General features: G+C 45.2%; 1 protein-coding gene across 1 annotated transcript; it reads left to right on the forward strand.

Annotated features, from left to right (window-relative positions):
- Positions 1-138: 138 nt before the first annotated feature.
- Positions 139-26505, forward strand: slc52a2 (solute carrier family 52 member 2). Its single transcript, XM_068015754.1, has 6 exons — positions 139-330; positions 1449-1558; positions 18193-18349; positions 19650-20466; positions 24363-24486; positions 25190-26505. The coding sequence occupies exons 3-6, from the start codon at positions 18220-18222 to the stop codon at positions 25400-25402; spliced, it is 1284 nt and encodes a 427-aa protein (XP_067871855.1). The 5' UTR covers positions 139-330; positions 1449-1558; positions 18193-18219; the 3' UTR covers positions 25403-26505.
- Positions 26506-27574: the final 1069 nt, after the last annotated feature.

The following is a 27574-nucleotide window of genomic DNA, read 5'->3' on the forward strand; positions in this document are numbered from 1 at the left end:
AATGTGATCTTCCCCTACACCAACATCGCCCTACCCCACCAAAACGTTTTGTCGGCGCAACAAAAAATATTGGATCACCCCTTTAAGAAGAACGTGCCTCTTTAAGTCAAGGTCCACCACGATTGGGTGGAATAAATATAACATGGCCAATCCCTGTGCTGCTTATTGTGGAGTCCTGTTTAGAAAGAGGTTGGAGGTTGTTTTTATGGCTTCAAGTTTTTCCCCCTCTCTTGCCTTTGGTCGGTGAGGAGCTGGTTAATGTGAAGGGGGATTTCGGACAAGGTTTTATTGAGTTGTTCAGCTCTGATTGGGGAAAGTACAGCACTCCAGGTAAGGAGAGAAAAGTACTTGCGAAGTTGGCTGCTTAATAAAAGTGCAGCTTATCTGCTTGTCGCCTTCATTAGACAAGGGGGGGGGGGGGGGGGGTAGAAGAAGGATAAACCACGAAATTAAAAAGACATGCTGGAAATATTCAGCGGGTCTGGCAGGATCTGTGGAGCGAGAGAGAGAGAGAGAGAAGCAGAGTTAATGTTTCAGGTCAGTGATCTGAACTTCTGATAAAGGGTTACTGACCTGAAACTCTGTTTCTCTCTCCACGGATCCTGCCAGACCTGTTGAGTATTTCCAGCAATTTTTTTCTCTCTATTTCAGATTTCCAGCAGTATTTTGCTCTTACTTTAGGATAAGCCACTAGTTAGGCAGTTCAGTAGTGATGTCAGGAAGCACTTTCCACAAAAGATAGTGGCAATTTGGAACTTGCCACCCCCCAAAATAACTGAAACTAAATTGAAGTCAGCTGAAAATATCAAAGCTGAGATTGCTTTTGTAAAGAAAAAACTAAGTACTGGAAATCTGAAATAAAACAGAAAATGCTGAAAATACTCTGCAGTTCATGTAACATCTGTGGAAAGAGCAACAGTTAATGATTGACATCAATGACCCTTTGCCAGATTGACAGCCATTTTGTTCATTTTTAGTTTGGTAAGGGTTATGTAACCAAGTTGGAAGTTGAGTAACTGACTTAACATTAGGGATGATCTAACTTAATGGGAGAATAGGTCTGTGGGACTGAATGGCTTCCCGTTCCTATAACTGTTGAGCTACATAGGTAAAAGTTTATGATGCAAGTGAAGTAGTACATGGTCATCGTGCACGCTGCCTAGAAGGACAAGGACAGCAAGTGCATGTGATCTTCTTCCAAGTTACTCAGTAACTGGGACAAAATCCTGGAACTCCCTTCCCAACAGCACTGTGGGTGTATGTACCCTACAGGGGCTGCAGTGCTTCAAGAAGGGGGCTCATCACCACATTCTCAAGGTGAATTAGAATGGGCAATAAATACCTGCCTTGTCAGTGATGCCCACATCCCATGAATGAATAAAAAAAATTATATATGGCAAAATCTTGGCATTCCCTATCTAACAATACTTTCACCATCTGGACTGCAGTGGTTCAAGATGGCCCACCACTAAAGGCCTGCTATCTGACCTGAACCTGACGACGTGTCTGGCATTTGGGCTCGGGTTGGGCCGAATTGGACACTCGATCACCACCTCAGGTAAGTGACTCTAATGTTTATTTACTTTTTGGACTTTAAAGGTGGTTTTGTTATTTTAAGCTTGTGCAGGTAAGGAACAAGGTGGAAAACAGAAGGTAGATTAATTTATGGTTGGGTGCGGGAAAAAATAAAAGGACTCTGGTTGGGCGCGGGTTCTGTCGGGCTCGTGTTGGGTTTCATTTGCAGACCCGAGCAGGCCTTTACCCACTGCCACCTTATCAATGTGCAACTAGGGATGGGCAATAAAGACTGGGTTTTTCCAGTGATGTCGACATCCTGCATTTTTTCACTTTTAAAAAGATGTGCAGAGCATGTAGAGAGAGTTTGAAAACAGTACAGGAACCTGGTGTGGCATCACAGGAAAGTCTTAAGCTGATAGGCTGGGTATTGCTACTTTGAGGGGAGTGGTCTGAGAGTTTTATCTTCAAAACTGAAGTAATTTATCAGTAACTGGTTTTATTACTAGTAAAGTTTACTAGCAGTAATAAAGCTTATTGGGAGTATTAAGCTTTATGAATTTATTTTTTATCAAATAATAAAAATGGCTGGGTAGGTGATAATGTTGCGACTACATGAAGTGGAAGCTCCTGGATGCCAGTGTGATCCAGGACAAATACGTCCGCAGTAAGTGTCTGCGGCTGCAGGAACTTCGGCTCAGAGTCAGTGAGCTGGAGGCCGAGCTTCAGACACTGCAATGCATCAGGGAGGGGAAAGTTACCTGGACACCTCTTAGGATAGGGTCTTCTGCTTTGGCCCATGGTAAGGGACAGGAAAGTGAGTGAGGCAGGTATGGGGACCCAGAATGTATAAGTGGAGGAGCCTCAATCTTTGCAATTGTCTCAGGTTCAAGGTTCTTCCAACCTGTAGATGAAAGCAGGGGCTGCAAGGTGGATGAGTGAACTGACCATGGCACCATGATACAGGAAGCCATTCAAGTGTGGGTGTGGGGAGGTGGGGTGGGGTGGGGGGGGGAAAGTTAATAGGAATGTAGTGATAGGGGATAGCATAGTCAGGAGATAGACACAGTTCTCTGCAGCTGAGAGTGAGTCCAGTTGGCTGTGTTGCCTGCCCAGTGCTAGGATGCGGGACATCTGCTCTGGGCTGGAGAGGAACTTGCAGTGGAAGGGGGAGGTTCCAGTGGTCATTGTTTCTACCTTCATCTACCATGTAGGTAGAGCTAGGAAAGAGGTTCTGCTGAGAATGAGCAGCTAGGGCCTAAATTTAAAAAGCAGAACCTCAAAGGTAATAATCTCTGGATTATTACCTGAGCTATGAGCAAATTGACATAAGGTAAATAAGATTAGCGAGTTAGAGCTGCTGAGATAGTGGATGCATTGGTTTTAATTTTCCAAAATTCCGCAGATTCTGGAAAAGTCCCATTAGATTAGAAAATAGCAAATGTAACTCTGCTATTCAAGAAAGGAGGAAACTACAGACCAGTTAGCTTAACATCGGTCATAGGGAAAATGCTGGAATCTATTATTAATCTATTATTAAATCTCAGTGTAATTAGGCAGTCAATATGGTTTTGTGAAAGAGAAATCATGTTTGACTAATGTAGTTCTTTATCCCCAGCAATGGGGATAAAGGGGATCCTGTGGATGTGGTGGACTTGTATTTCCAGAAGGCATTTGGTGAGGTGCTAGATCAAAGGTTATCACGCAAAATAAGAGCCAATGGTTTAGGGGGTAACATATTAGCATGGATAGAGGAGTGTTTCCTGTTAGCTAACCAGAGAGTAGGCATAAGTGGGTCATTCTTGGGTTGACGAGCTGTAACTAGTGGAGTGCAACAGGGATCAGCGCTGGCAGATGAACTGAACAGATATTTTGCATCAATCTTCACTATTGAGGATACAAGTAACATCCCAGTATTCGCTGTAAGTCAGGAAATGGGAGGGAGGAATTCAAGAAAATTGTAATCACTGGGGAAGTGGTACCGAACAAATTGTTGGAGCTGTGGGCTGACAAGTCCCCGGGTCCTGATGGACTTCATCCTCGGGTGTTAAAAGAAGTGGCTAGTGGGATAGTTGATGCGTTAGTTTTAATTTTCCAAAATTCCCTAGATTTGGGGAAGGTTCCTTTAGATTGTAAAATAGCGAATGTCTCTCCTTTTATTCAAAAAGTGGGGGGGAGGCGGCGGAGAGATAGAAAGCAGGAAACTACTGGCCAGTTAGCTTAACTTCTGTCTTGGGGAAAATGTTAGAAGCTATTATTAAAGATGTTATAGCAGGGCACTTAGAAAAAAATCGAGGTAATCAGGCAGACTATACGCACTACTGAGTCAGCGGCGCTTGAGATGGCTTGACCATGTGAGCCGCATGGAAGATGGCAGGATCCCCAAGGACACATTGTACAGTGAGCTCGCCACTGGTATCAGACCCACCGGCCGTCACTGCCTCCGCTTTAAAGATGTCTGCAAACACGACTTGAAGTCCTGTAACTGATCACAAGTCGTGGGAGTCAGTTGCCAGCGATTGGCAGAACTGGCGGGCAGCCATAAAGGCAGGGCTAAAGTGTGGCGAGTCGAAGAGACTTAGCAGTTGGCAGGAAAAAAGACAAGTGCAAGGGGAGAGCCAACTGTGTAACAGCCCCGACAACCAATTTTTTCTGCAGCACCTGTGGAAGAGTCTGTCACTCTAGTATTGGCCTTTATAGCCAGGCGCTGCTCCACAAACCACTGACCACCTCCAGGCGCTTACCCATTGTCTCCCGAGACAAGGAGGCCAAAGAAGAATCAGGCAGAGTCCACGTGGTTTTTGAAAGGGAAATCATGTTTTACCAATTTATTGGGGTTCTTTGAGGAAGTTGCATGTGCTGTGGATAAAGGGGAACAGGTGGATGTATTGTACTTAGATTTCCAGAAGGCATTTGATGAGGTGCCACATCAAAGGTTATTGTGGAAAATAAAAGCTCATGGTGTAGGGGGTAACATATTGACATGGATAGAAGATTGGCTAGTTAACAGGAAACAGTAGGCATAAATGGGTCACTTTCTGGTTGGCAAGATGTAACGAGCGGTGTGCCACAGGGATCTGTGCTGGGGCCTCAACTTTTTACAATTTATATAAATGACTTGGATGAAGGGATGTTTGCTAAATTTGCTGATGACACAAAGATAGGTAGGAATGTATGTTGTGAAGAGGACATAAGGAGGCTACAAAGGGATATAGATAGGTTAAGTGAGTGGGCAAAGACCTGGCAAATGGAGTATAATGTGGGAAATAGTCCACTTTGGCAGGAAGAATAAAAAAGCATATTATCTAAATGGTGAGAGATTGCAGAGCTCTGAAATGCAGAGGGATCTGGGTGTCCTAGTGCATGAATTGCTAAAGGTTAGTATGCAGGTACAGCACATAATTGGGAAAGCTAATGGAATGTTATCATTTATTGCGAAAGGAATTGAATACAAAAGTAGGGAGGTTATGTTTCAGCTATACATCTGGAATACTGTACTGGTCTCCTTATTTAAGGAAGGATGTAAATGCATTGGAGGCAGTTCAGAGAGGGTTGACTAGATTAATATCTGGAATGGGTGGGCTGTCTTACGAGGAAAGATTGGACAAGCTAGGCTTGTATCTGCTGGAATTTAGAGTAAGAGGGACTTGATTGAAACACACAAAATCCTGAGGGGTCTTGACAGGGTGCGTGTTTTCCCTTGTGGGAGAATCTAGAACTAGGGGTCACTGTTTAAAAATAAGGGGGCCCCCATTTAAGACCGATGAGGAGAAATGTTTTCTCTGAGGGTCTTTGGACTCAAAAGGCAGTGGAAGAAGCAGAGGTAGATAGATTATTGATAAGCAAGGGGATGGAAGGTTATTTGGGGTAGGTGGAAATGTGGAGTAATCAGTTCAGCCATGAACTTATTGAATGTCAGAGCAGGCTCGAAGGGCGAGTGGCCTACTCCTGCTCCTAATTTGTATGTTCGTATGACCTCAACTATTTACAATCTATATTAAACTTGGATGAAGAGACAGAATGTATGGTTGTTAAATTTGCTGATAAAGATAGGTAGAAGGGTAAGTTGTATCCTCTTCATAACATATGAATATATAAATTCGGAGCAGAAGTAGGACATTTGGCCCCTCGATCCTGCTCCGCCATTCGATAAGTTCATGGCTGATGTGTGTCTCAGACAAGGCGGACATGAGGAGTGTGCAAAGGGATATAAATAGTTTGAGTGGGCAAAGATTTGGCAGATGGAGTACAATGTGGGAAAGTGTGAACTTGTCCAGCTTGGTCGGAAAAATAGAAAAGCAAAGTATTTAAATGGAGAGAGTTTGCAGAACTGAGATGCAGAGGGATCTGAGTGTCCTTGTACACACATGAAGTTAGTATGCAGATTCTTTTGGGCCTCCTTATCTCGAGAGACAATGGATACGCGCCTGGAGGTGGTCAGTGGTTTGTGAAGCAGCGCCTGGAGTGGCTATAAAGGCCAATTCTGGAGTGACAGGCTCTTCCACAGGTGCTGCAGAGAAATTTGTTTGTTGGGGCTGTTGCACAGTTGGCTCTCCCCTTGCGCCTCTGTCTTTTTTCCTGCCAACTACTAAGTCTCTTCGACTCGCCACAATTTAGCCCTGTCTTTATGGCTGCCCGCCAGCTCTGGCGAATGCTGGCAACTGACTCCCACGACTTGTGATCAATGTCACACGATTTCATGTCGCGTTTGCAGACGTCTTTATAACGGAGACATGGACGGCCGGTGGGTCTGATACCAGTGGCGAGCTCGCTGTACAATGTGTCTTTGGGGATCCTGCCATCTTCCATGCGGCTCACATGGCCAAGCCATCTCAAGCGCCGCTGACTCAGTAGTGTGTATAAGCTGGGGGTGTTGGCCGCTTCAAGGACTTCTGTGTTGGAGATATAGTCCTGCCACCTGATGCCAAGTATTCTCCGAAGGCAGCGAAGATGGAATGAATTGAGACGTCGCTCTTGGCTGGCATACGTTGTCCAGGCCTCGCTGCCGTAGAGCAAGGTACTGAGGACACAGGCCTGATACACTCGGACTTTTGTGTTCCGTGTCAGTGCGCCATTTTCCCACACTCTCTTGGCCAGTCTGGACATAGCAGTGGAAGCCTTACCCATGCGCTTGTTGATTTCTGCATCTAGAGACAGGTTACTGGTGATAGTTGAGCCTAGGTAGGTGAACTCTTGAACCACTTCCAGAGCATGGTCGCCAATATTGATGGATGGAGCATTTCTGACATCCTGCCCCATGATGTTCGTTTTCTTGAGGCTGATGGTTAGGCCAAATTCATTGCAGGCAGACGCAAACCTGTCGATGAGACTCTGCAGGCATTCTTCAGTGTGAGATGTTAAAGCAGCATCGTCAGCAAAGAGGAGTTCTCTGATGAGGACTTTCCGTACTTTGGACTTCGCTCTTAGACGGGCAAGGTTGAACAACCTGCCCCCTGATCTTGTGTGGAGGAAAATTCCTTCTTCAGAGGATTTGAACGCATGTGAAAGCAGCAGGGAGAAGAAAATCCCAAAAAGTGTGGGTGCGAGAACACAGCCCTGTTTCACACCACTCAGGATAGGAAAGGGCTCTGATGAGGAGCCACCATGTTGAATTGTGCCTTTCATATTGTCATGGAATGAGGTGATGATACTTAGTAGCTTTGGTGGACATCCGATCTTTTCTAGTAGTCTGAAGAGACCACGTCTGCTGACGAGGTCAAAGGCTTTGGTGAGATCAATGAAAGCAATGTAGAGGGGCATCTGTTGTTCACGGCATTTCTCCTGTATCTGACGAAGGGAGAACAGCATGTCAATAGTCGATCTCTCTGCACGAAAGCCACACTGTGCCTCAGGGTAGACGCGCTCGGCCAGCTTCTGGAGCCTGTTCAGAGCGACTCGAGCAAAGACTTTCCCCACTATGCTGAGCAGGGAGATTCCACGGTAGTTGTTGCAGTCACCGCGGTCACCTTTGTTTTTATAGAGGGTGATGATGTTGGCATCGCGCATGTCCTGGGGTACTGCTCCCTCGTCCCAGCACAGGCATAGCAGTTCATGTAGTGCTGAGAGTATAGCAGGCTTGGCACTCTTGATTATTTCAGGGGTAATGCTGTCCTTCCCAGGGGCTTTTCCGCTGGCTAGGGAATCAATGGCATCACTGAGTTCCGATTTGGTTGGCTGTATGTCCAGCTCATCCATGACTGGTAGAGGCTGGGCTGCATTGAGGGCAGTCTCAGTGACAGCATTCTCCCTGGAGTACAGTTCTAGGTAGTGCTCAACCCAGCGGTCCATCTGTTTGCGTTGGTCAGTGATTATGTCCCCCGATTTAGATTTGAGGGGGGTGATCTTCTTGATGGTTGGCCCAAGAGCTCTCTTCATGCCATCATACATTCCTCTGATGTTTCCGGTGTCTGAGGCCAGCTGAATATGACTGCATAGGTGTTGCCAGTAGTCGTTTGCGCAACGCCTAGCTGTTCTTTGTGCAGTACTTCTGGCTGCTTTAAGTGCTGCGGATGTTAAATCGCTGGGGGCTTTCTTGTAGTTCAAAAGTGCAATGCGCTTAGCGGCTATGACAGGTTCCAGCTCTTCATTATGAGATTGAAACCAGTCTGCATTTCTCTTCGCACTTTTGCCGTAGGTGGTCAAAGCTGACTCATAGATGGCGTCTCTGATGTGGGCCCACTTGGTCTCAGCATCCCCTGTGGGAGTGTTTTGAAGGGCTGTTACAAGTGAATTTAGAAATTTTTGTAACAGCTGTGGGTGAGAAATTCTGCTCGTGTTGATGCACGGGTGGCCCTTCTGCTTGGAATGATGCAACTTCTTTGGTCTGAGTGTAACCTTGCTGCACACCAGGGAGTGGTCGGTGTCGCAGTCCGCACTGTGGAAGCTGCGTGTGATTTGAACACTGTTTAAGGCGGCTCGCCTTGTGACAATGAGGTCTAGCTGGTGCTTGCTGGTTACTTGCAGATACAGCAAGTAATTTAAGAAGGAAAATGCAATGTTTATTGCAAGGGGAAGAAATTCAAAAGTAGAGATGTTTAGCTACAGTTGTACAGGGCATTGGTGAGACCACATCTAGAGTATTGTCCAGTTTTGGTCTCAAAGGATATAATTGCATTGGAAGCAGTTCAGAGAAGACTGATACCTGGGATTGGGGGGGGTGGGGTGGTGGTTTAATCTTGAGAGTCTGTATCCATTGGAGTTTCGAAGATTGAGAGGTGATCTTATTGAAACATAAGATCTCTTCACCCAGAGAGTGGGGAGCCTGTGGAATTTTCTACCACAAAGCAGTTGAGGCCAAAACATTGTATGTTTTCAAGAAGGAGTTAGATATAGCTCTTGGGTCTAAAGGGATCAAAGGGTATGGGGCGAAAGCGGGAACAGGTTACTGAGTTGGATGATCAGCCATGATCATGAATGGCGGAGCAGGCTTGAGGGGCCGAATGGCCAACTCCTGCTCCTATTTTCTATGTTTCTATAAGATCCTGAGGGGATTTGACAGGGTGGATGCTGGAAGGATGTTTCCACTTACGGGAGACACAGTTTAACAATAAGAAGTCTCCCATTTGAGACAAGGGTGAAGAGAAATTTTTTTTCTGAGGGATGTGACTCTTTGCTCTCTGGGGAAGAGAGTTCCAATGGAGACAGGGTCATTGAATACTTTAAAGGCAGGAGTAGATAAATCCTTGCCTAACAAGGGAGTCAAAGGGCAGAGGAGGGTAGGCGGGAACGTGGAATTGAGGCCACAGTCAGATCAGCCATGATCTTACTAAATGGCGGAGCAGACATGAAGGGGCCAAATGGCCTACTCCTGCTCCATAAAAGGAGCCTGTGGGTTTTCAGCCTTAAATGGTTCCATCTCCTCAGCCACTGTACGTTACTGACATAAGCACACTTAGAACTAATATTGGGAAGTTCATTTTCATGGATTGATTACATAATCCTAGATAGAGTAGTGGGAATGAAAATTCTGGAATTGTTGAGCAACCAATTAGGTGCTATGATAAGGAGTTTGTTGGAGTCATTCTGGACTAACAAGCTGATGTCGTTTTTTTTATTTTTTATTTAGAGATACAGCACTGAAACAGGCCCTTTGGCCCACCGAGTCTGTGCTGACCAACAACCACCCATCTATACTAACCCCACAGTAATCCCATATGCCCTACCACCTACCTACACTAGGGGCAATTTATAACAGCCAATTTACCTATCACCTGCAAGTCTTTGGCGGTGGTTCTCTGTCATCACCTTGTGAAAGGGACGATTTGCATTTATATAGCACCTTTTCACTGCTTTGGCTGTCCACAAGCCCTTGCAGCCAATGAAGTACTTTTTGAAATTATTTCAGAGGAACATAGGAACCAGAGTAGGCCATTCAGCCCATCGAGTCTGTGTGTCCCCCCCCCCAATTCAGTATGATCATGGCTGATCATCCACTTCAATGCCTTTTTCCTACACTATTCTCGTATCGCCTTATGTCATTTGTATTTAGAAATCTGTCAATCTCTGCTTTAAACATACTCAATGACTGAGCTTCCACAGCCCTCTGGGTAGAGAATTCCAAAGATTCACGACACTGAGTGAGTAAAGAAATTTCTCCTCATCTCTGTCCTAAGTGGCTTCCCCCTTATTTTGAAATTGTTTCCCCTGGTTCTAGACTCCCCAACCAGGGGAAACCTCTTTGCTGCATCTACCCTGTCTATCCCTTTTAAGTATTTTGTAGGTTTCAATGAGATCACCTGTCATTCTTCGCAACTGTGGAGAATACAGGCCCAGTTTCCCCAATCTCTCTTCATAGGACAGTCCTGCCATCCTGGGAACAAATCTGTTGAACCTTTGTACTCCCTCTATGGCAATTGTTATGACCCAGTAAGAAGGATGTCTAGGGGTCATTTGCTGTCTTCACCTGGTCTTATTGTAACAGGTTTTAATTTTAAACACATTGTGTTGAGCTCCCCCTTGGTGAATCCTTGTTCACTGCTTTCCGACTATAAGGCAAAGAAATGAGCATAAACAGGCTTTCTTAGGTTTAAAGAAGAAAAATGAAATTTACTAATACTTAAACTCCATTTCGGTTAACGCCTATGGCTACATGCTGCACCCCACGCTGGCATGTATACGCGATACGCACATGCAAATAGGGACAGAAAAGAGAAGAAAAATAAAATGGAGGGGTTTGAGGCAATCTCTGAAGAGGGTTTTTTTTTTTTTTTACTGTGCTTCGAACTCTCCGTAGACCTTGATTGTAGGTAGTGTTTTTCGTTGGGGCCCAGTATTCGTCTTACACCTTGTTCACTGTAGGAGCCTTTTCTTTCTTGGGGTTCATATGTCTTTGGTGGTTTTCAGTTCCGTGAGAAAGAGATGTGAGCAGACAGGAGAGAGGTGTTCAGTCCAGGAGAAAAAACATTGAGTTTCAAACAGTCTGTGGCAAGTTCAAATTCAAACAGCCAGTTAGTCATGTGACTAAACTGGTCTGACCACTTCTGTGTATTGGGGAAGCAAGGATTGGGTCCTTTGTTCCAACACTGTCTGCTCGCATACAACAAAAAGGTCTTTATGGCAAGGGCCTGGCAATTCCTTGTGATAGGCCCTCTTTTCTCCCCAGCACCAATTTTAAGTTTTAATGTTCATGTGGTGAAATAATGTGCGCCTCATTCTTGGCAGGTGGGGGCCTGCATGACACAATAATATCCTTTTTCTAAGGTAAGGGGACCAAAACTGCACACAGTACTCCTGGTGTGGTCTAACCAAGTTTCTATAAAATTGAAGCAAGACTTCACTACTGCTGTACTCATCCTGTTGCGATAAAGGTAGATATACCATTCGCCTTCCCAATTGTTGCACTTGCATGTTGGCTTTCAGTGACTTATTGACAAGGACACCTAGGTCCCTTCGTACATCTACACTTTCTAATCTCTTACCATTTAAGAAATACTCTGCACATCTATTCCTCCTACCAAAGTGGATAACTTCACAATTTTCCACATTATATTTCATCTGCCACGTTCTTGCCCACTCACTAAGTCTGTCCAAATCCCCTTGAAGCCACTTTGCATCATGCTTACAACACACATGCCCACCTAGTTTTGTCATCCGCAAACTTGGAAGTATTACATTTGGTCCCCACATCCAAATCATTGTGTATTGTGAACAGCTGGGGCCCAAGCACTGATCCCTGCGGTACCCCACTCGTCACAGCCTGCCAACACAGGAGTTGCAGATAATGATTAGGATTGTCAGAGGATACAGCAGGATATAGATCGGTTGGAGACTTGGGTGGAGAAATGGCAGATGGAGTTTAATCCGGACAAATGTGAGGTAATGCATTTTGGAAGGTCTAATGCAGGTGGGAGGTATACAGTAAATGGTAGAACCCTTAGGAGTATTGACAGGCAGAGAGATCTGGGCGTACAGGTCCACAGGCCACTGAAAGTGGCAACGCAGGTGGATAAGGTAGTCAAGAAGGCATACGGCATGCTTGCCTTCATCGGTCGGGGCTTAGAGTATAAAAATTGGCAAGTCATGTTGCAGCTGTACAGAACTTTAGTTAGGCCACACTTAGAATATTGTGTGCAATTCTGGTTGCCACACTACCAGAAGGACGTGGAGGCTTTGGAGAGGGTACAGAGGAGGTTTACCAGGATGTTGCCTGGTCTGGAGGGCATTAGCTATGAGGAGAGGTTGGAAAAACCCGGATTGTTTTCACTGGAACGACGGAGGTGGAGGGGCGACATGATAGAGGTTTACAAAGTTATGAGTGGCATGGACAGAGTGGATAGTCAGAAGCTTTTTCCCAGGGTGGAAGAGTCAGTTACTAGGGGACATAGGTTTAAGGTGCGAGGGGCAAAGTTTAGAGGGGATGTGCGAGGCAAGTTTTTTTTTTTACACAGAGGGTGGTGAGTGCCTGGAACTTGCTGCCAGGGGAGGTGGTGGAAGCAGATACGATAGCAACGTTTAAGAGACATCTTGACATACATGAATAGGAAGGGAATAGAGGGATATGGGCCCCGGAAGTGCAGAAGGTGTTAGTTTCGGCAGGTATCAAGATCGGCGCAGGCTTTGAGGGCCGAATGGCCTGTTCCTGTGCTGTACTGTTCTTTGTTCTCTGCTTTCTGTCTGTTAACCAATCTTTAATTCATGCGATTATATTACCTCCTATCCCATGTGCTTTAATTTTGCTAACCAATCTCCTGTGGGGGACTTTATCAAAAGCCTTCTGAAAATCCAAGTATACCACGTCCACTGACTCCCCTTTGTCAGTACTGTTAATAATATCCTCAAAAAAAAGACTCCTTAAATGTCTGCCACTGCATCTCTATTGACCTATCTCTTAGCCTAATCTGCCAGTTCACTTTAGCTCTGCTTTCATGCCCTTAAGTTTAAAATACTAGCCTTAGACCACTCTCCCTCAAATGTAAAATTCAATCGTATGATCGCTGCAGCCTTCACTATGAGGTCATTAGTCCTATCTCGTTGCACAATACTTGGTTTAGTATAGTCTGCTCTCTGGTTAGCTCCAGACCGTGCTGTTGTAAGAAACTTTCCTGAAATCATTCTATGAACCCTTCATCTAGACTACCTTTTGCCAATCTGATTTTTTGAGTCTATATGTAGATTAAAATCCCCCATGATTATTGCTGTACCCTTCTGACAAGCTCCCATTATTTCTTCCTTTTATGCTCTGTCCTACTGTGTGGTTACTGTTAGGGGGCCTGTACACCACTCCCACAAGTGACTTTTTGCCTTTATCGTTTCTCATCTTTACCCCAACTGCTTCCACATCGTGGTTTCCTGAACTTGGGTGATTCCTCTCTTGCGCTAATACCATCATTAATTAACAGAGCCACCCCTTCACCTTTTTTCCTAGCTTCCTGTCCTTCCTAAATGTCATGTACCCTCCAATATTCAGGACCCGATCTGTCATCCTGCAGCCATGTCTCTGTAATTCCTATCAGCGCAATTAGAAATAAACAAAACAGATGAACTGATAGATCATACTCGTTTCAAATGCAATGTGCGTTCAGATACAGAGCCGTTTTGTTTTATTTTGTAATGTCTAACCTTGACTGCTTATTTATTCTTGCATTTGTACTCTCAATCCCTTCCTGTCAATGTGTTTATCTTTTCCCATATTAATGTCCTTCTCTCTTGTCTCTACTCTTTGATTTACCACATCTTCCCAAATGTAATCCCTTGCCCCACTATTTAGTTTAAAACCCTCTCTACTTCCCTAGTTATGTGGCTTGCTAGAATACTAGCCCCAGCACAGTTTAGGTGTAGACCGTACCACTGGTACAGCCCCCACTTACCCCAGTACTGGTGCCAGTGCCCCATGAACCAGAAAGCACTTCTACCATACCAGTCTTTTAGCCATACATTCATTTCTCTAATCTTAATTCACCATGAGAAGGTGGTGGTGAGCTGCCTTCTTGAACTGCTGCAGTCCTTGGGGTGTGGGTACACCCACAGTGCTGTTAACAAGGGAGTTTTGGGATCTTGACCCAGCAACAGTGAAGGAACGGCTATGTACTTAGTGTTCCCATGCATCTGCTGCTCTTGTCCTTCTAGGTGGTAGAGGTTGCAGGTTGGAAGGTGCTGTCAAAGTTACTGCAGTGCATCTTGTAGATGGTGCACACTGCTGCCACTGTAGTGGTAAAGGGAGTGAATGTTGAAGATGGCAGATGAGGTGTTAAAGCGGGCTGCTTTGTCCTGAATGGTGTCGAGCTTCTTGCGTGGTGTTGGAGCTGCACGCATCCAGGCAAGTGGAGAGTATTCCATCACACTCCTGACTTGTCCCTTGTAGAGGTGGACAGGCTTTGGGGTGACAGGTAAGTTACTCGCCACAGAATTTCTAGCCTGACTGGCTCTTGTAGCCACAGCATTTATGTGGCTGGTCCAGTTCAGTTTCTGGTCACTGGTAACCCACAGGATGTTAGGGGATTCAGCAGTAGAATGTCATCAAACATGAAGGGTAGATGGTTGGATTCTGTCTTATTTGAGATGGTCAATGCCTGCCACCAGTGTAGCGCAAATGTAACTTGCCACTTATCAACCCAGGCTTGGATGTTGTCCAGGTCTTGTTGCTTCAGTATCTGAGGAGTCACGAATGGTGCTGAACATTGTGCAATCATCAGCGAACATCCCCACTTCTGACCTTATGATAGAGGGAAGGTCATTGAAGCAGCTGAAGATGGTTGGGCCTGGGACTGAGATGATTGATCTCCAACAACCACAACCATCTTCAGCTGCTAGATATGACTCCAGCTAGTGGAGAGTTTTCCCCCTGATTCTCATTGACACCAGTTTTGCTCGGGCTCCTTGATGCTACACTCGGTCAAATGCTGCCTTGATGTCAAGGGCAGTCACTCTCGCCTCACTTCTGGAGTTCAGCTCTCTTTTTGTCCAAGTTTGGACCAAGGTTGTAATGAGGTCAGGTGGTGAGTGGCCCTGGCGAAACCCAAACTGAGTGTCACTGAGCAGGTTATTGCTGAGCGAGTCCCGCTTGATAGCAATGTTGATGACACCTTCCATCACTTTACTGATAGGGTGGTAATTGGCCCTGTTGGATTTGTCCTTTTTGTGTACAGGACATGCCTGGGTGATTTTCCACATTGCTGGGTAGATGCCAGTGTTTCAGCTGTACTGGAATAGCTTGGCTAGGGACATGGCTAGTTCTGGAGCACAAGTCTTCAGTACTATTGCCGGAATGCTGTCTGGGCCCATAGCCTTCAGCCGTTTGTTTATCAGCGGAGTGATTAGCTGAAGACTGGCATCTGATGCTGTGGATCTCTGAGGCTGAGATGCATCATCCACTCAGCACTTCTGACTGAAGATGGATGAAAATGCTTCAGCCTTCTCTTTTGCACTGATGTGCTGGGCTCCCCATTATTGAGGATGGGGATATTTGTGGTGGTGCCTCCTCCTGTTCATTGTTTAATTGTCCACCAACATTCACGACTGGATGTGGCAGAACTACAGAGCTCCGATCTGATCTGTTGGTTATGGGATCACTTAGCCCTGTCTATCATGTACTGCTTCCGCTGTTCGGCACGCAAGTAGTCCTGTGTTGTAGCTTCAGCAGGCTGACATCGCCTATTTTTAGGTGTGCCTGGTGCAGCTCCTGGCATGCTCTCCTGCACTCTTCATTGAACCAGGGTTGGTCCGCTGGGTTGATGGTAGAGTAGGGGATATGCCAGGCTGAGAGGTTACAGATTGTGGTTAAATACAATTCTGCGAATGGCCCACAGCGCCTCATGGATGTCCAATTTTGAGTTGCTAGATCTGTTCGAAATCTATCCCATTTGGCACAGTGGTAGCGCCACACAACACGATGGAGGATATCCTCAATGTGAAGACGGGACGTCATCTCCACAAAGACTGTGTGCGGTGGTCACTCCTACCTAATACTGTCATCGACAGATGCATCTGTGACAGGTAGATTGGTGAGGACAAGGTTGTTCCTCTTGATTCCCTCACCACCTGCTGCAGACCCAGTCTAGCAGCTATGTCCTTCAGGGTTTGGTCAGTAGTGGTGCTACTGAGCCACTCTTGGTGATGGACATTGAAGTTCCCCACTCAGTACATTCTGTGCCTGTGCTTTTTCCAACTGGCGTTCAACATGGAGAAGCACTGATTCATCAGCCGGGGGGTGCGATAGGTGGTAATCAGCAGGAGGTTTCCTTGCCCATGTTTGACCTGATGCCATGGGACTTCATGGGGTCCAGAGTCAATACTTGAGGACTCCAAGGGCAACTCCCTCCTGACTATATGCCACTGTGCTGCCACCTCTGGTCGTGCTGGTGGGACAGGACGTACCCGGTGATGGTGGTTTTTGGGAATTTGGATGGAAGATATGATTCCATGACCATGACTGTCAGGCTGTTGCTAGACTATTTTGTGGGGAAATTCTCCCAATTTTGGTACAAGCCCCAGATGTTAGTAAGGAAGACTTTGCAGGATCATCCGGGCTGAGTTTGCCATTGTCGTTTCCGGTGCCTGGGTCAATGCTGGGTGGTCCGTCCACTTTCATTCTTTTTCTTAGACTTCATAGCAGTTTTTGATCCAACTGAGTGGCTCGCTAGGCCATTTCAGAGGGGTGTTGAGAGTCAACCACGTTGCTCTAGGTCTGGAGTCATGTAGGGCAGACCAGGTAGTTAAGGACAGCAGATTTCCTTCCCTGAAGAACATTAGTGAACCAGATGGGTTTTTACAACACTTAGTGGTTTCATGGTCACCATTAGACTGGCTTTTTAATTCCAGATTTATTAATTGAATTCAAATTTCAACATCTGTGGTGGGACTTCAACCTATGTTCCAAAGCATTAGCCTGGGCTTCGGGATACTAGTCTCTGACATTACCACGTGTTGCCTCCCCCATATATGGACTTCCAGATGGCATTTAATAAAGTCCCTCAAAGTTAAAGGCCTTGGAATTGAGGGTAAATTGTTGACCTGGTTAGGAAACTGACTGAGCAGCAGGAGACAAGAGTAGGATAATTGGCAGGAAGAGTCTATGTTGGGGCCTGCGCTATTAACCATATTTATTTATGACTTCGTTGAAGTAGAGCCACATGTCCAAGCTTGCCAATAATGTATAAAAGTGACTTTGTAAATAGTGTACCATAAAATCACAGTGCTATGAATAGATTAAATGAATGGGTAAAACTGTGATAAATGGATTTCAGTATAGGCAAGTGTGAGATCATCCACTTTTGGTCCTAAACATAGATAGAACAAGGAACTTTCTAAATGGTAAGCTAGAAGTCCAAACAGATTTAGGGGTCCATGTACATGGGTCAGTAAAATGTCATGGACAGGTATTTTTAAAAAAAAAAGCTAATGGGATGCTGGCCTTTGTATCTACAGGGTTAGAAGTCATGCTACAGTTATACAAAGCACTGGTTATTCCACACCTGGCATACCGTGAGCAGTACAGGCCACCACACCACAGGGATGTATTCACCTCGGAGGGAGTGCAGAATAGATTTACTGCAATGAAAGCTGGACTCCAAGGGTTAAAATACAAGGAGGGATATCTTTCAAAATAGGGTTGTATTCCCTGGAACTTGGATTAAGTGATTTTATCAAACCTTTTCGGATATTAAAGGGAACAAAGGGTTAGAGGAACTGTTTCTGCTGGTTAGGGAATCTAGGACTAGGACAGAGCCAGACCTTTCAGGAGTGAAGTTAGGAAACACTTAAGCAGAAGGAGTGTTAGAAGTTGTAACTCTTCCGCGAATATCAGTTGATGCTAGGTCAAGGTGTAATGGAGTTAGATCATAGATAAGCCATGATCTCATTGAGGGGCTAAATGGACACCTCTTGTTCCTATGTTCCAAATTTTAATGTCTTTTTGCAAAGTGGGTGCAGTGCAGTCTTGGTCCACTGGAGGCTGCTGTTCTCATTTGAATATACATCAGTTCCGAAGAAGGGTCACTGACCCGAAACGTTAACTCTGCTTCTCTTTCCACAGATGCTGCCAGACCTGCTGAGTGATTCCAGCATTTCTTGTTTTTGTTGTTGAATATACATTAATCAAGGTTCAGAGTTCATTTTGAGAGACTTGGTTTTCCCCAAGTTGTGTTTTGCTTGGGGGGTGAGGGTGTTTGGGGTCGAACCCAGTTCCTGTGGTGCTCAGCTTAATATTGCCCTTGAGCTACAATGCTTTTTACTGTTTTCAAGGAAATCCAGACCACCTCACTGCACAAGATGCCCACATCAGGTTTGGGTGACACTCTCTTCACCCACCTATTGGTGGCCATGTTCGGAATGGGGTCATGGGTCGCAGTGAACTCCTTGTGGGTGGAGCTGCCAGTGGTGACGAAGTCCCTTCCTGAAGGTGAGTCCCAAAGATGAAAGATTCAAAGTGTTTTGTTCTGAGATCGCTAATGGCTCAAGTGAGATCAGCCTGTGATTAACTTGGATGTATGGATTTAGAAGGTTGCAGTTTTGATTTCCCTAGTTACCCATGGGTTAGCTGATCTTAGCCTAGGCAGTATAGCTGTGTGAGTAGAAGCACACTCTTCTGTCATGCCCCTGTAGTTGAAGAGCTCATCATTGTGCTGTCAAGTCTGAGGGTCTAACTGCATTAGAGACTGGAAAGGACTCCTAACCTAAGAGTCACTGCTCTGTTTTGGTGCAGGGAGGGGCGTGAAGGAATCTGAAATTAGATGTACATTGAGAATCCTGCATGCTGGTGCCAATGCTGCACTCTGGTCTGATCTTATTGGTATCTGACTTCCTGAGATGTCAGCAGTGTCTCAGTGGGCATCACTCTCCTGAAGTCCCATTCCAGAAACTTGCGCACTCAAGTTATTGGAGGTGCTGCCTTTCTGATGCATTGTTAAACTGAGGTCCTGTCTGTTTTCTCAGGTGGATGTCGGTGATTCCCATGGCACTATTTCAAAAAGGAGCAGGGGAGTTCTTCCTGGTGTCCTGGTCAATATTTATCCCTCAGCCAATATCACTAAAAACAGATCATTTGATCATTTATTGCATTGCTGTTTGTGGGATCTTGTCCTGCACAAATTGGCTGCTGTGCTTCTTCTGTCCTAACAGTGGCTACACATCAAAAGAACTTGGTTGACTGAAGTGCTTTGGGATGTCCTGAGGTCATGAAAGGTGCAATAGAAATTAAGTTCTTAAACTAATAAAACTGAAGGATATTCTGTTTACTCGTGTCCTTTTGGTACAGCAGTGTTAAGTGGCTTACCAATGGGGTGGGGGTGGAGGTCTTAGTTGTCCACCTCTGACCACATGACTTTTTTTTGTCAATTTCCCAATTGGAAAGTCCAAAGACACGTTGTATAGGGGGTTGCTCAGGTCCTGTACCTCCCTATCTGGCTTAGTAACTCCCCTGTGTAAAAGACAAAATATCAGCAGAGGTACAATGATAAGGAGTTAGACTAATGCAGCATTGAAGGAGGCCATTCGGCGCATTGTGCCCGAGATACTTATGCAGCCGCATGTCAAAGTGCTAGTTCTCTAGGCAGAGCGGCTGAGATCTAAACTGGCAGATAGACCAGAAAAGGGATGATGTTTCCTTATGGAATGGAACAGGGTTAGAGGGGAAATGGTGTTTCAGCCTCTTAACAATTAATTCTAATTTTTTTTTTTTTTAAATTCTCCCCATTCCCTAGGGTGGAATCTGCCGGCCTATCTGACAGTGCTGATGGCTCTTTCAAACGTTGGCCCCTTATCTGTCACCCTCGCACACAAGTTCTCCCCGGGTCTGCTGAATGAGCGTTGTGTTATCTACTTTATTCAAGCACTGGGTGTGGTCTCCTCAGTTGCCTTAGCCCTCTCCTGGCATCAGACTTTGCCAATTGGCGGGGAGCTGCACAGCGTCGCCTTCTTGACCCTGGTCTTTGCCCTAGCCTTCGTCTGCAGCACCTCCAATGTCACCTTCCTGCCCTTCATGTTCCACCTCCCATCCAAGTACATCAGGACCTTCTTTATAGGCCAGGGCTTCAGCGCCCTCTTCCCGTGTGTAGCTGCGCTGGCACAGGGTGTGGGCCAGCTGGAGTGTCGCAACAGTTCAGCCGCCAACAGCTCGCACTCCCTCCAGCCGCACTACCTTGAGGAGAACTTCACGGCTAGCACCTTCTTCTGGCTTCTGGTGGGGCTAATGTCTGTCTCCCTGCTGTCCTTCATTGGACTGACCCAGCAAGGCACCAGCAACAACAAGCAGCGCAAACTGGGCAGTGGCCAGGAATCATGCCACCTGACCACAGAGAGCGGGCAGGCCCCCAAACCGCCAGCTCCATTCTGCACGACGCGGAACATGTACCTTCTGACCTTGCTGGCCGTCTCCAATGCCCTAACCAATGGGGTGCTGCCGTCCATACAGACGTACGCTTGCCTGCCCTACGGGGGAACCACCTTCCATCTGGCTGTGGTGCTTGGGAATCTTGCCAATCCACTGGCTTGTTTCATTGCCATGTTTGTACTCTGGAGGTGAGATCTCTCTCTCTGTCTCGTCTGTCTGTCTGTCTCTCTCTTTCTGTAATGCTGAGGTCTTAATCAAAATGTAGCCCTTGAGCTGAGATTTGACCACTGTGCTTTTCTCCCCCACCCACAAATGACCCTGCACTGTTGCTTCTGACTCTTGACATCAAAACCTGAAAAATTAACTGTTTCTCTCTTTGCAGATGCGACCTGACCTGCTGAGTGCTTCCAGCATTTACTGTTATTTGCTAATCCACATTGGATCCCAGTTTCTAAAGATACTATGTATTTTAAAATCTTTCAACTTCTTGCTTCCCCCTCTCTAACCACATCCAGTCTGATTTCCCATCCTGCACCCCTTTTGTCCTATCTTTAGCCTTTTTATACAATCATGCAGCACGGAAGAACAGTATTCTGCCCATTAAGCCTGTGCTGGCCCTTTTTTAAAAGCTATCCAGTTATTTTCCTTCTCCCACCCCCTTGCTCTTACTTGTCACAGATCTATACATATTTCTTTTCAATAATTATCCAGATCACAACATGCTTCATTTATTTAATAAAATTCTGCTTGTATTCCCCTTGGGTTCTTTTGCCAGTTATCTCGAAGCTGTGTCTGCTGGTTATCAACCCTCCGAGTGAAAACAATTTATTTACCTTGTCAAAACCCTTTCATGATTTTGAATATCTTTAAAATTTCTTCGTCTTAGATCTAAGAACAACTCAAGCTCCTCTAGTCTCTCCTCTTCCACAGTCCCTCATCCCTGGTATCATTCTGCTATATCTCTGCAACCATTCTCAATCTGATTTTTAGGCAGCCCTCTTAATTTTTCCTTCTGCAGCTCAGTACCTGTTCCCTTATTTGTTCCTATTTATGATCTTTGCCCTTCTCTCGAAACTGTCTTCATGTTCTCTACACTGACTGCCAGTTGTCTATCTGCTAAAGGTTACTACACAAGATAAGAGCTCATGGTGTTGAGGATGATATATTAGCATTGGTAGAGGACTGGCTAGCTAACTGGAAACAGTCAGGATAAAGGGGTAATTTTCAGGTTGTCAAACTAGCTAGTGGAGTTCCACAGGGATCGCTGCTGGCGTCTCAACTATTTACGATCTATATTAATAACTTGGATGAAGGAATCGACTGTATTGTAGCCAAATTTGCTGACAATACAAAGATGGGTAGGAAAGCAAATTGAGGAGTACAGAGTCTGCAGAGGGATTATAGGTTATAGCTAGGTTAAGTGGCAAAAAATTTGGCAGTTGAGAGCACATACAAATTAGGAGCAGAAGTACATTCAGCTCCTTTGATCCGGCTCACCATTTAATAAGATCATGGCTGATCTGATTGTGGCCTCAACTTCACATTTCCACCTACCCCTGATATCCTTTGACTCCTTTAGTCAGAATTTATCTACCTCTGCCTTAAATATTCAATGACCCTGCCTCCACTGCTCTCTGGGGAAGAGAGTTCCAAAGACACTCAACCCTCAGAGAAAAAAATTCTCCTAATCTCTGTCTTAAATGGGCGACCCCTTATTTTTAAACTGTCTCCTAGTTTTAGCCTCTTCCACAGGGGAAACATCCTTTTCAGCATCCACCTGTCAAATCCCTTCAGGATCTTGTGTTTCAATAAGATCACCTCATTCTTGTAAACTCCAATGGATACCCAATCTGTCCAACCTTTAAGATATTCTTCCACCACCACCCCCCCCCCCCCCCCCCCCAAATTCTCAGGATATCAGTCGAGTGAACCTTCCCTGAATTGCCTCTCATTTATATCTCTCAAATAAAGAGACCAAAATTGTGTAGACCACTCCAGATGTGGTCTCACCAATACCCTAAACAACTGTAGCAAAACATCCCTACTTTTATATTCCATTCCCCTTGCAATAAATGACAACATTCCATTTGCTGCCTTAATCACTTGCTGTATCTGCATGCCAACTTTTCCTGATTCATGGAGCAGGAAACCCAGATCCCTCTGTACCTCAGAGTTCTGAAATCTCTCTCCATTTAAATAATATGCTGCTTTACTACTCCTGTAAAAATGGACAACTTCACATTTTCCTACGTTATACTCCACTTGCCAAATCTTTGCCCACTCATTTAAGCTCTAATATATATATATATATTGCAGACTCCTTGTGTCCTCTTCACAACTTACTTTCCTACCTATCTTTGTCATCAGCAAATTTAGCAACCATACCTTCGGCCCCTTTGTCCAAGTAATTGATATAAATTGTCAATAGTTGAGGCCCCAGCACTGAGCCTTGTGGCACTCCTTGTCAACCTGAAAAATGACCCATTTATGTTTGCTGTTTCCTGTTAGGTAACCAATCCTTTATCCATGCTAATATGTTACCCCCACAGCATGAGATCTTATTGATGAGTATAATGTGGTAAAATGTGAAGTTGTCTACTTTGACAGGAATAATAGAAAAGCAGAATATTTAAATAGAGCGAGACTGCACAATGCTGCAGTAATAGCATAAAAATACCACAGAGTAGAGGGATCTGGATATCCTTGTGCATGAATTACAAAGTTAGTATGCAGGTACAGCAAGAAATTAGGAAGCAAATGGAATGTTGGCCTTCTTTTCAAGGGGGATGGAGTATAAAAGTAGGGAAGTCTTGCTACAACTGTACAGGGCATTGGTGAGACCACACCTAGAGTACTGTGTATGGTTTTGCTCTCCTTACCTAAGAAAGGATGTACTTGCATTGGAAGCAGTTCACAGAAGGTTCAATAGGCTGATTGCTGGGATCAGGGGTCTGTTTTATGAGGAAAGGTTGGGCCTATATTCATTAGAGTTTAGAAGATTGAGAGGTGATCTTATTGAAACATGTAAGATTCTGAGGGGGCTTGACGGAGTAGGTGCTGAGGATCTAGAACTAAGGGGAAGAGTTTCAAATTAAAGGGTTTTCCTTTTAAGACGGAAATGAGGAGGAATTTCTTTGAGGGTCGTTAGTATTTGGAATTCTCCTCCCCACTCAGCAGTGAAGGCTGAGTCATTGAATATATCTGAGGCTGAGTTAGACATATTTTTTGATTGACAAGGGAATCAAGATCTTTGGGGGGGGGGGGGGGGCAGACAGGAAACTGGAGTTAAGGTCATGTTCAGATCAGCCATATATTGAATGGTAGAGCAGGCTCGAGGGGCTGAATGGCCTACTTGTGTGTATAACACTTAAGGCCATTTTCTAAATCCCTAAAAATGTGCAACTTGCACAGTGGTTAAAGCAAGTAGCGTAGAAACATTTAAGGGGAAGCTAGATAAGTACATGAGGGAGAAAGAAACAAGGATTTGTTGATGGGGTGAGATGAATAGGGGTATTAGTGGTTGTTACTAGACTGGTAATTCAGATGTCTGGAGTAATAATCTGGAGACACGAGTTAAAATCCTATAGCACAAGGGAATTTGAATTTAAATAATTTATTTCAGGTTTTATTAGGTTCACTGTCACTATTACTGATGTGATCAGATTGTTACTACAAGCCCATCTGGTTCACTAATTTCCTTTAGGGAAGGAAATCTGCTGTCCTTAACTGGTCTGACCTATATGTGACTCCAGACCCATAACAATGTAGTTGACTCTTAAATGCCCTCTGAAATGGCCTAGCACGCTATTCATTTGTATCTGGGCAATAAATGTGACATCCACATCCCATGAATAAATTAGGGGGAAAAAAAGCTCTGGAGCATAAATGCCAGCATAGACCTGTTGGGGCCCAATGGCCTGTTTTCTAATGTGGCCTAACCAAGATCTTTGTGCCGAGTAGTGGTGCTCTGGTCCTGTACGATCTCTTCCCTTTATCAAGAGTGTGTACACCTGGGCTGTACGACTGCAGAAAATTTTGGTTCTGTATATTTTAAAAATCTATTCTCTTGTTTTATTTTGTACAGATCAAGTCTTGGATTGAGTGTCCTGGCATTGCTAGGGGTGCTGTTTGCAGTCTACATCTTGACAGTGGCAGCATTCAGTCCATGCCCCCCACTGCTGGGGAAGCCTGTGGGTGTTGCTTTGATGGTAAGTACCACAGACCATGTTGTTTTAAACCATCAGCTAATGAGATGCATGGCAAGTACCTTTTTTTACATAGCATTACATACATTTTTATAGCACAGGCCATTTGGCCCAACATGTCCATGTTGGTGTTCATGCTCTACACGAGCCTCCCCCCAACTCCTTCACCTACTAACATATTCTCCATTTAAGGAGAACCTAGATAAATGCATTTGTTATTTTACTTCAACTATGCCTCGTGTTAGCAAGTTCCATTCTCTGGGTAAACAAGTTTCTCCTGAATTCGCTACTGGCTTTATTAGTGACTGTCTTGTATTTTATGACCCCCAGTTCTGATCTCCCTTCAATTACAAGGATTTTCTCTGTTAGGCCTCTCTGGAATCATATCCCAGTAAGCCAGCTACTTGAGAGAATTTACATTTATATAGCACCTTTTCAGGACATCCCAAAGTGCTTTACAGCCAATGAAATGCTTTAGAAGTATAGTCACTGTTTTAATGTAGGAAACATGACAGCCAATTTGCACACAGGATTTCACAAGCAACAATGAGATAAATGACCAGATAATCAATTTGATGTTGGTTGAGGGATTAAATATTGGTCAGAACACCAAGGAGATTAGATTGGCGGAATGGGATATGTTGCTTTAGTTGACACTGCCTGTTGACTCATGAACTTGACACTAGTGGGGTTCTCTCTCTTGCAGGTGATTGCATGGATGTTGTTCACTGGGTTGTTCTCCTACCTGAAGGTGGTGATTGGCAGCATCCTCCATGAGTCAGGTCACTTGGCCCTGGTCTGGTGTGGGACAGCAATCCAGATGGGCTCACTGATTGGCGCCTTGGTCATGTTCCCACTGGTTAGCATCTATCACCTCTTCACATCTGGGCAGGCGTGTGTGGACACTTGTGGGCAGTGACCAGCGTTGGAGGCATTGAATCAGACTGAACCAAGGGGGCATCTCCAATGACAGCAAAGAGCAACTGCACAGGTGATGCAACCTCAAACATGTACTTCTTGGCGATGGATAATCTCAGGGTTAAACAATTTTTGAAGGAACACTCCATGTCTTTCCTATTTGGCCTGGATTTCCAGCAACCCCCTCCACTGTTTTCCCATTTTAAACTTCATATTCCAACTCTGCCTCCATCCTTTCCAGTCTATTGTGTTCAGCACTGCCTTTTTATTCTCCCTGCATTTTTAATCTACCTGGTGAGTTAGCAGCCAATTGAAGGCTGGTATTGGCTCTGAGGGTAAGTGTGAGCCTCCTGCTGTTAAGGGGAAATGGTCACTATTTTAAATGCAGACCTGGGGATCAGTCTCTGATTTATGATCACTTGTTTTGTTCCTTTTCACTCTTCAATGCAAATGGTGTCAGCTGGTGATTTAACAGGGAGAAGTTATCTCCTATCAGCCATTTATGCTGCTGGGGGGGGTATTTGATTCAGAGAAGCAAGGTTGGGGTAAAAGTGGGGCTCAGCAGTTAAGTACTCCCCCAGGCCAGCAATAGACTGCATGCTCCAATATGGAGATGTCTGGTTTGAGGCCTTGCTGTGCCCTCTGTTAGCAGCTCCTCAGCCAGCTGGGCTTCATTTATCCAGAGGTATTCCCTTGCCCAGGGCAGGGATTCCTGCTCACAATCGGGTTCACCTCCCTTGAACCCTCTTCCACCCACCCCTTTCTCCTTTACTTCCCACCCCTGCCCCCAAATACAATTTACTTATTTGTAGACTTGGGGTGATGGCAGGGTTGGACTTTTTATGATGCACTCCACAATTCATTATTCTCCTAGCACTTGGGGCCCAGGAAGCGGAGAACAGCTGTACCCTGGTGAGTTGGTGGCTTCTGGTGAGGAATGTTTGGGGTGGGGGGGAGGGAGCAGTGTGGGTGATGTAAAGGATGGAAGAAAGAACTAATAACCTCAAATGCTTCCTTCAGGAAGAGAAAACAAGGTAGTGTGGACTGTTTTTTTTCTTTAATAAATGCTTTTGTTTCTCTATTAAAATGCCTTTTTTGACTCTGCTGCTACTTCATTACAAGTCTTTAAACATTTTAAGCCTTTAGGTGGGGGTAAAACCTGCCTAGGCTCTTTGAACTCAAAATTGGAAGTGGAAAAATCAGCAAAGAAGCTGGCTGGCAGTAGAAGTAACCCTGAAGCTGTTGGATTGCCTAGGACGGTGCAGTTGTACAGCACTTTTTCTGAACTTGGGGCATTCGAAAGCACTTATCAGTTATTCAAGCACCTTTTAAAATCTTGTAATGTACAAAATCCTAGGCAGCCCAAACTGTGCACAGCAAGATCCCACAAACAGCAAAACAATAAAGGACTGGATAGTCTGCATTGGTTTGTTAATGCTCGTCAAAGAATGGAAATATGATGTGGCAAGAGAAGCAGAGTTAACGTTTCGGGTCAGTGACCCTTTTTCGGAACTAGCTGCCAGACTTGCTGAGTGACTGAGCATTTCTTGTTTTTATTTCAGATTTCCAGCATCTGCAGTATTTTGCTTTTATTATGGAAATGTGCTGACTTTTTTTAAAAATTCTTTCATGGGAATGTGGGAGTCATTGGTAGGCCATCAGTTGTTTCCCATTAAGATTATCTTTCAATTCCAGATTTTTAATTAATTGAGTTTAAATTCTACCAGCTGCCATAGTGGGATTTGAACCTGTGTCTCCAAGGCATTAGGCCTGCACCTCTGGATTACCACTATGCCACCATCTTACCCCAAGGTTCAAGGAGGTGGCTACTTACCAGCTGCACTGTCTCAAGGGGTAGCTAGAGCCAGGATAATAATGGCCAGCTTTCCTCAAAGCAAATTCCCTGTTTCAATGTGATGGCCCCATGGCGCAGGGGCTGCCGCCTGCCACTCGAGCCCCAGGCTCTCTTCCTGGCCTTAATCCTGGCGCTCAATGGCCCACCTGTGCCGGCGCGTGCCGTTACGAAGCGCCGCCCTCGTAGCCACGGCAACGCGGGCGACCGTTAACCGTTTCCCCATGGAACTTCTCCAGGCGCATAAACAAGCCTCCGACCATCGCCGCTTGCGCACGCGCAGCAGCTGCAGTCGGAGCAGAAAAGTCAAAGCCCGCCCCC

The sequence above is a fragment of the Heterodontus francisci genome, chromosome 2 (genome assembly GCF_036365525.1).
Source record: "Heterodontus francisci isolate sHetFra1 chromosome 2, sHetFra1.hap1, whole genome shotgun sequence".
Taxonomy (NCBI): Eukaryota; Metazoa; Chordata; class Chondrichthyes; order Heterodontiformes; family Heterodontidae; genus Heterodontus; species Heterodontus francisci.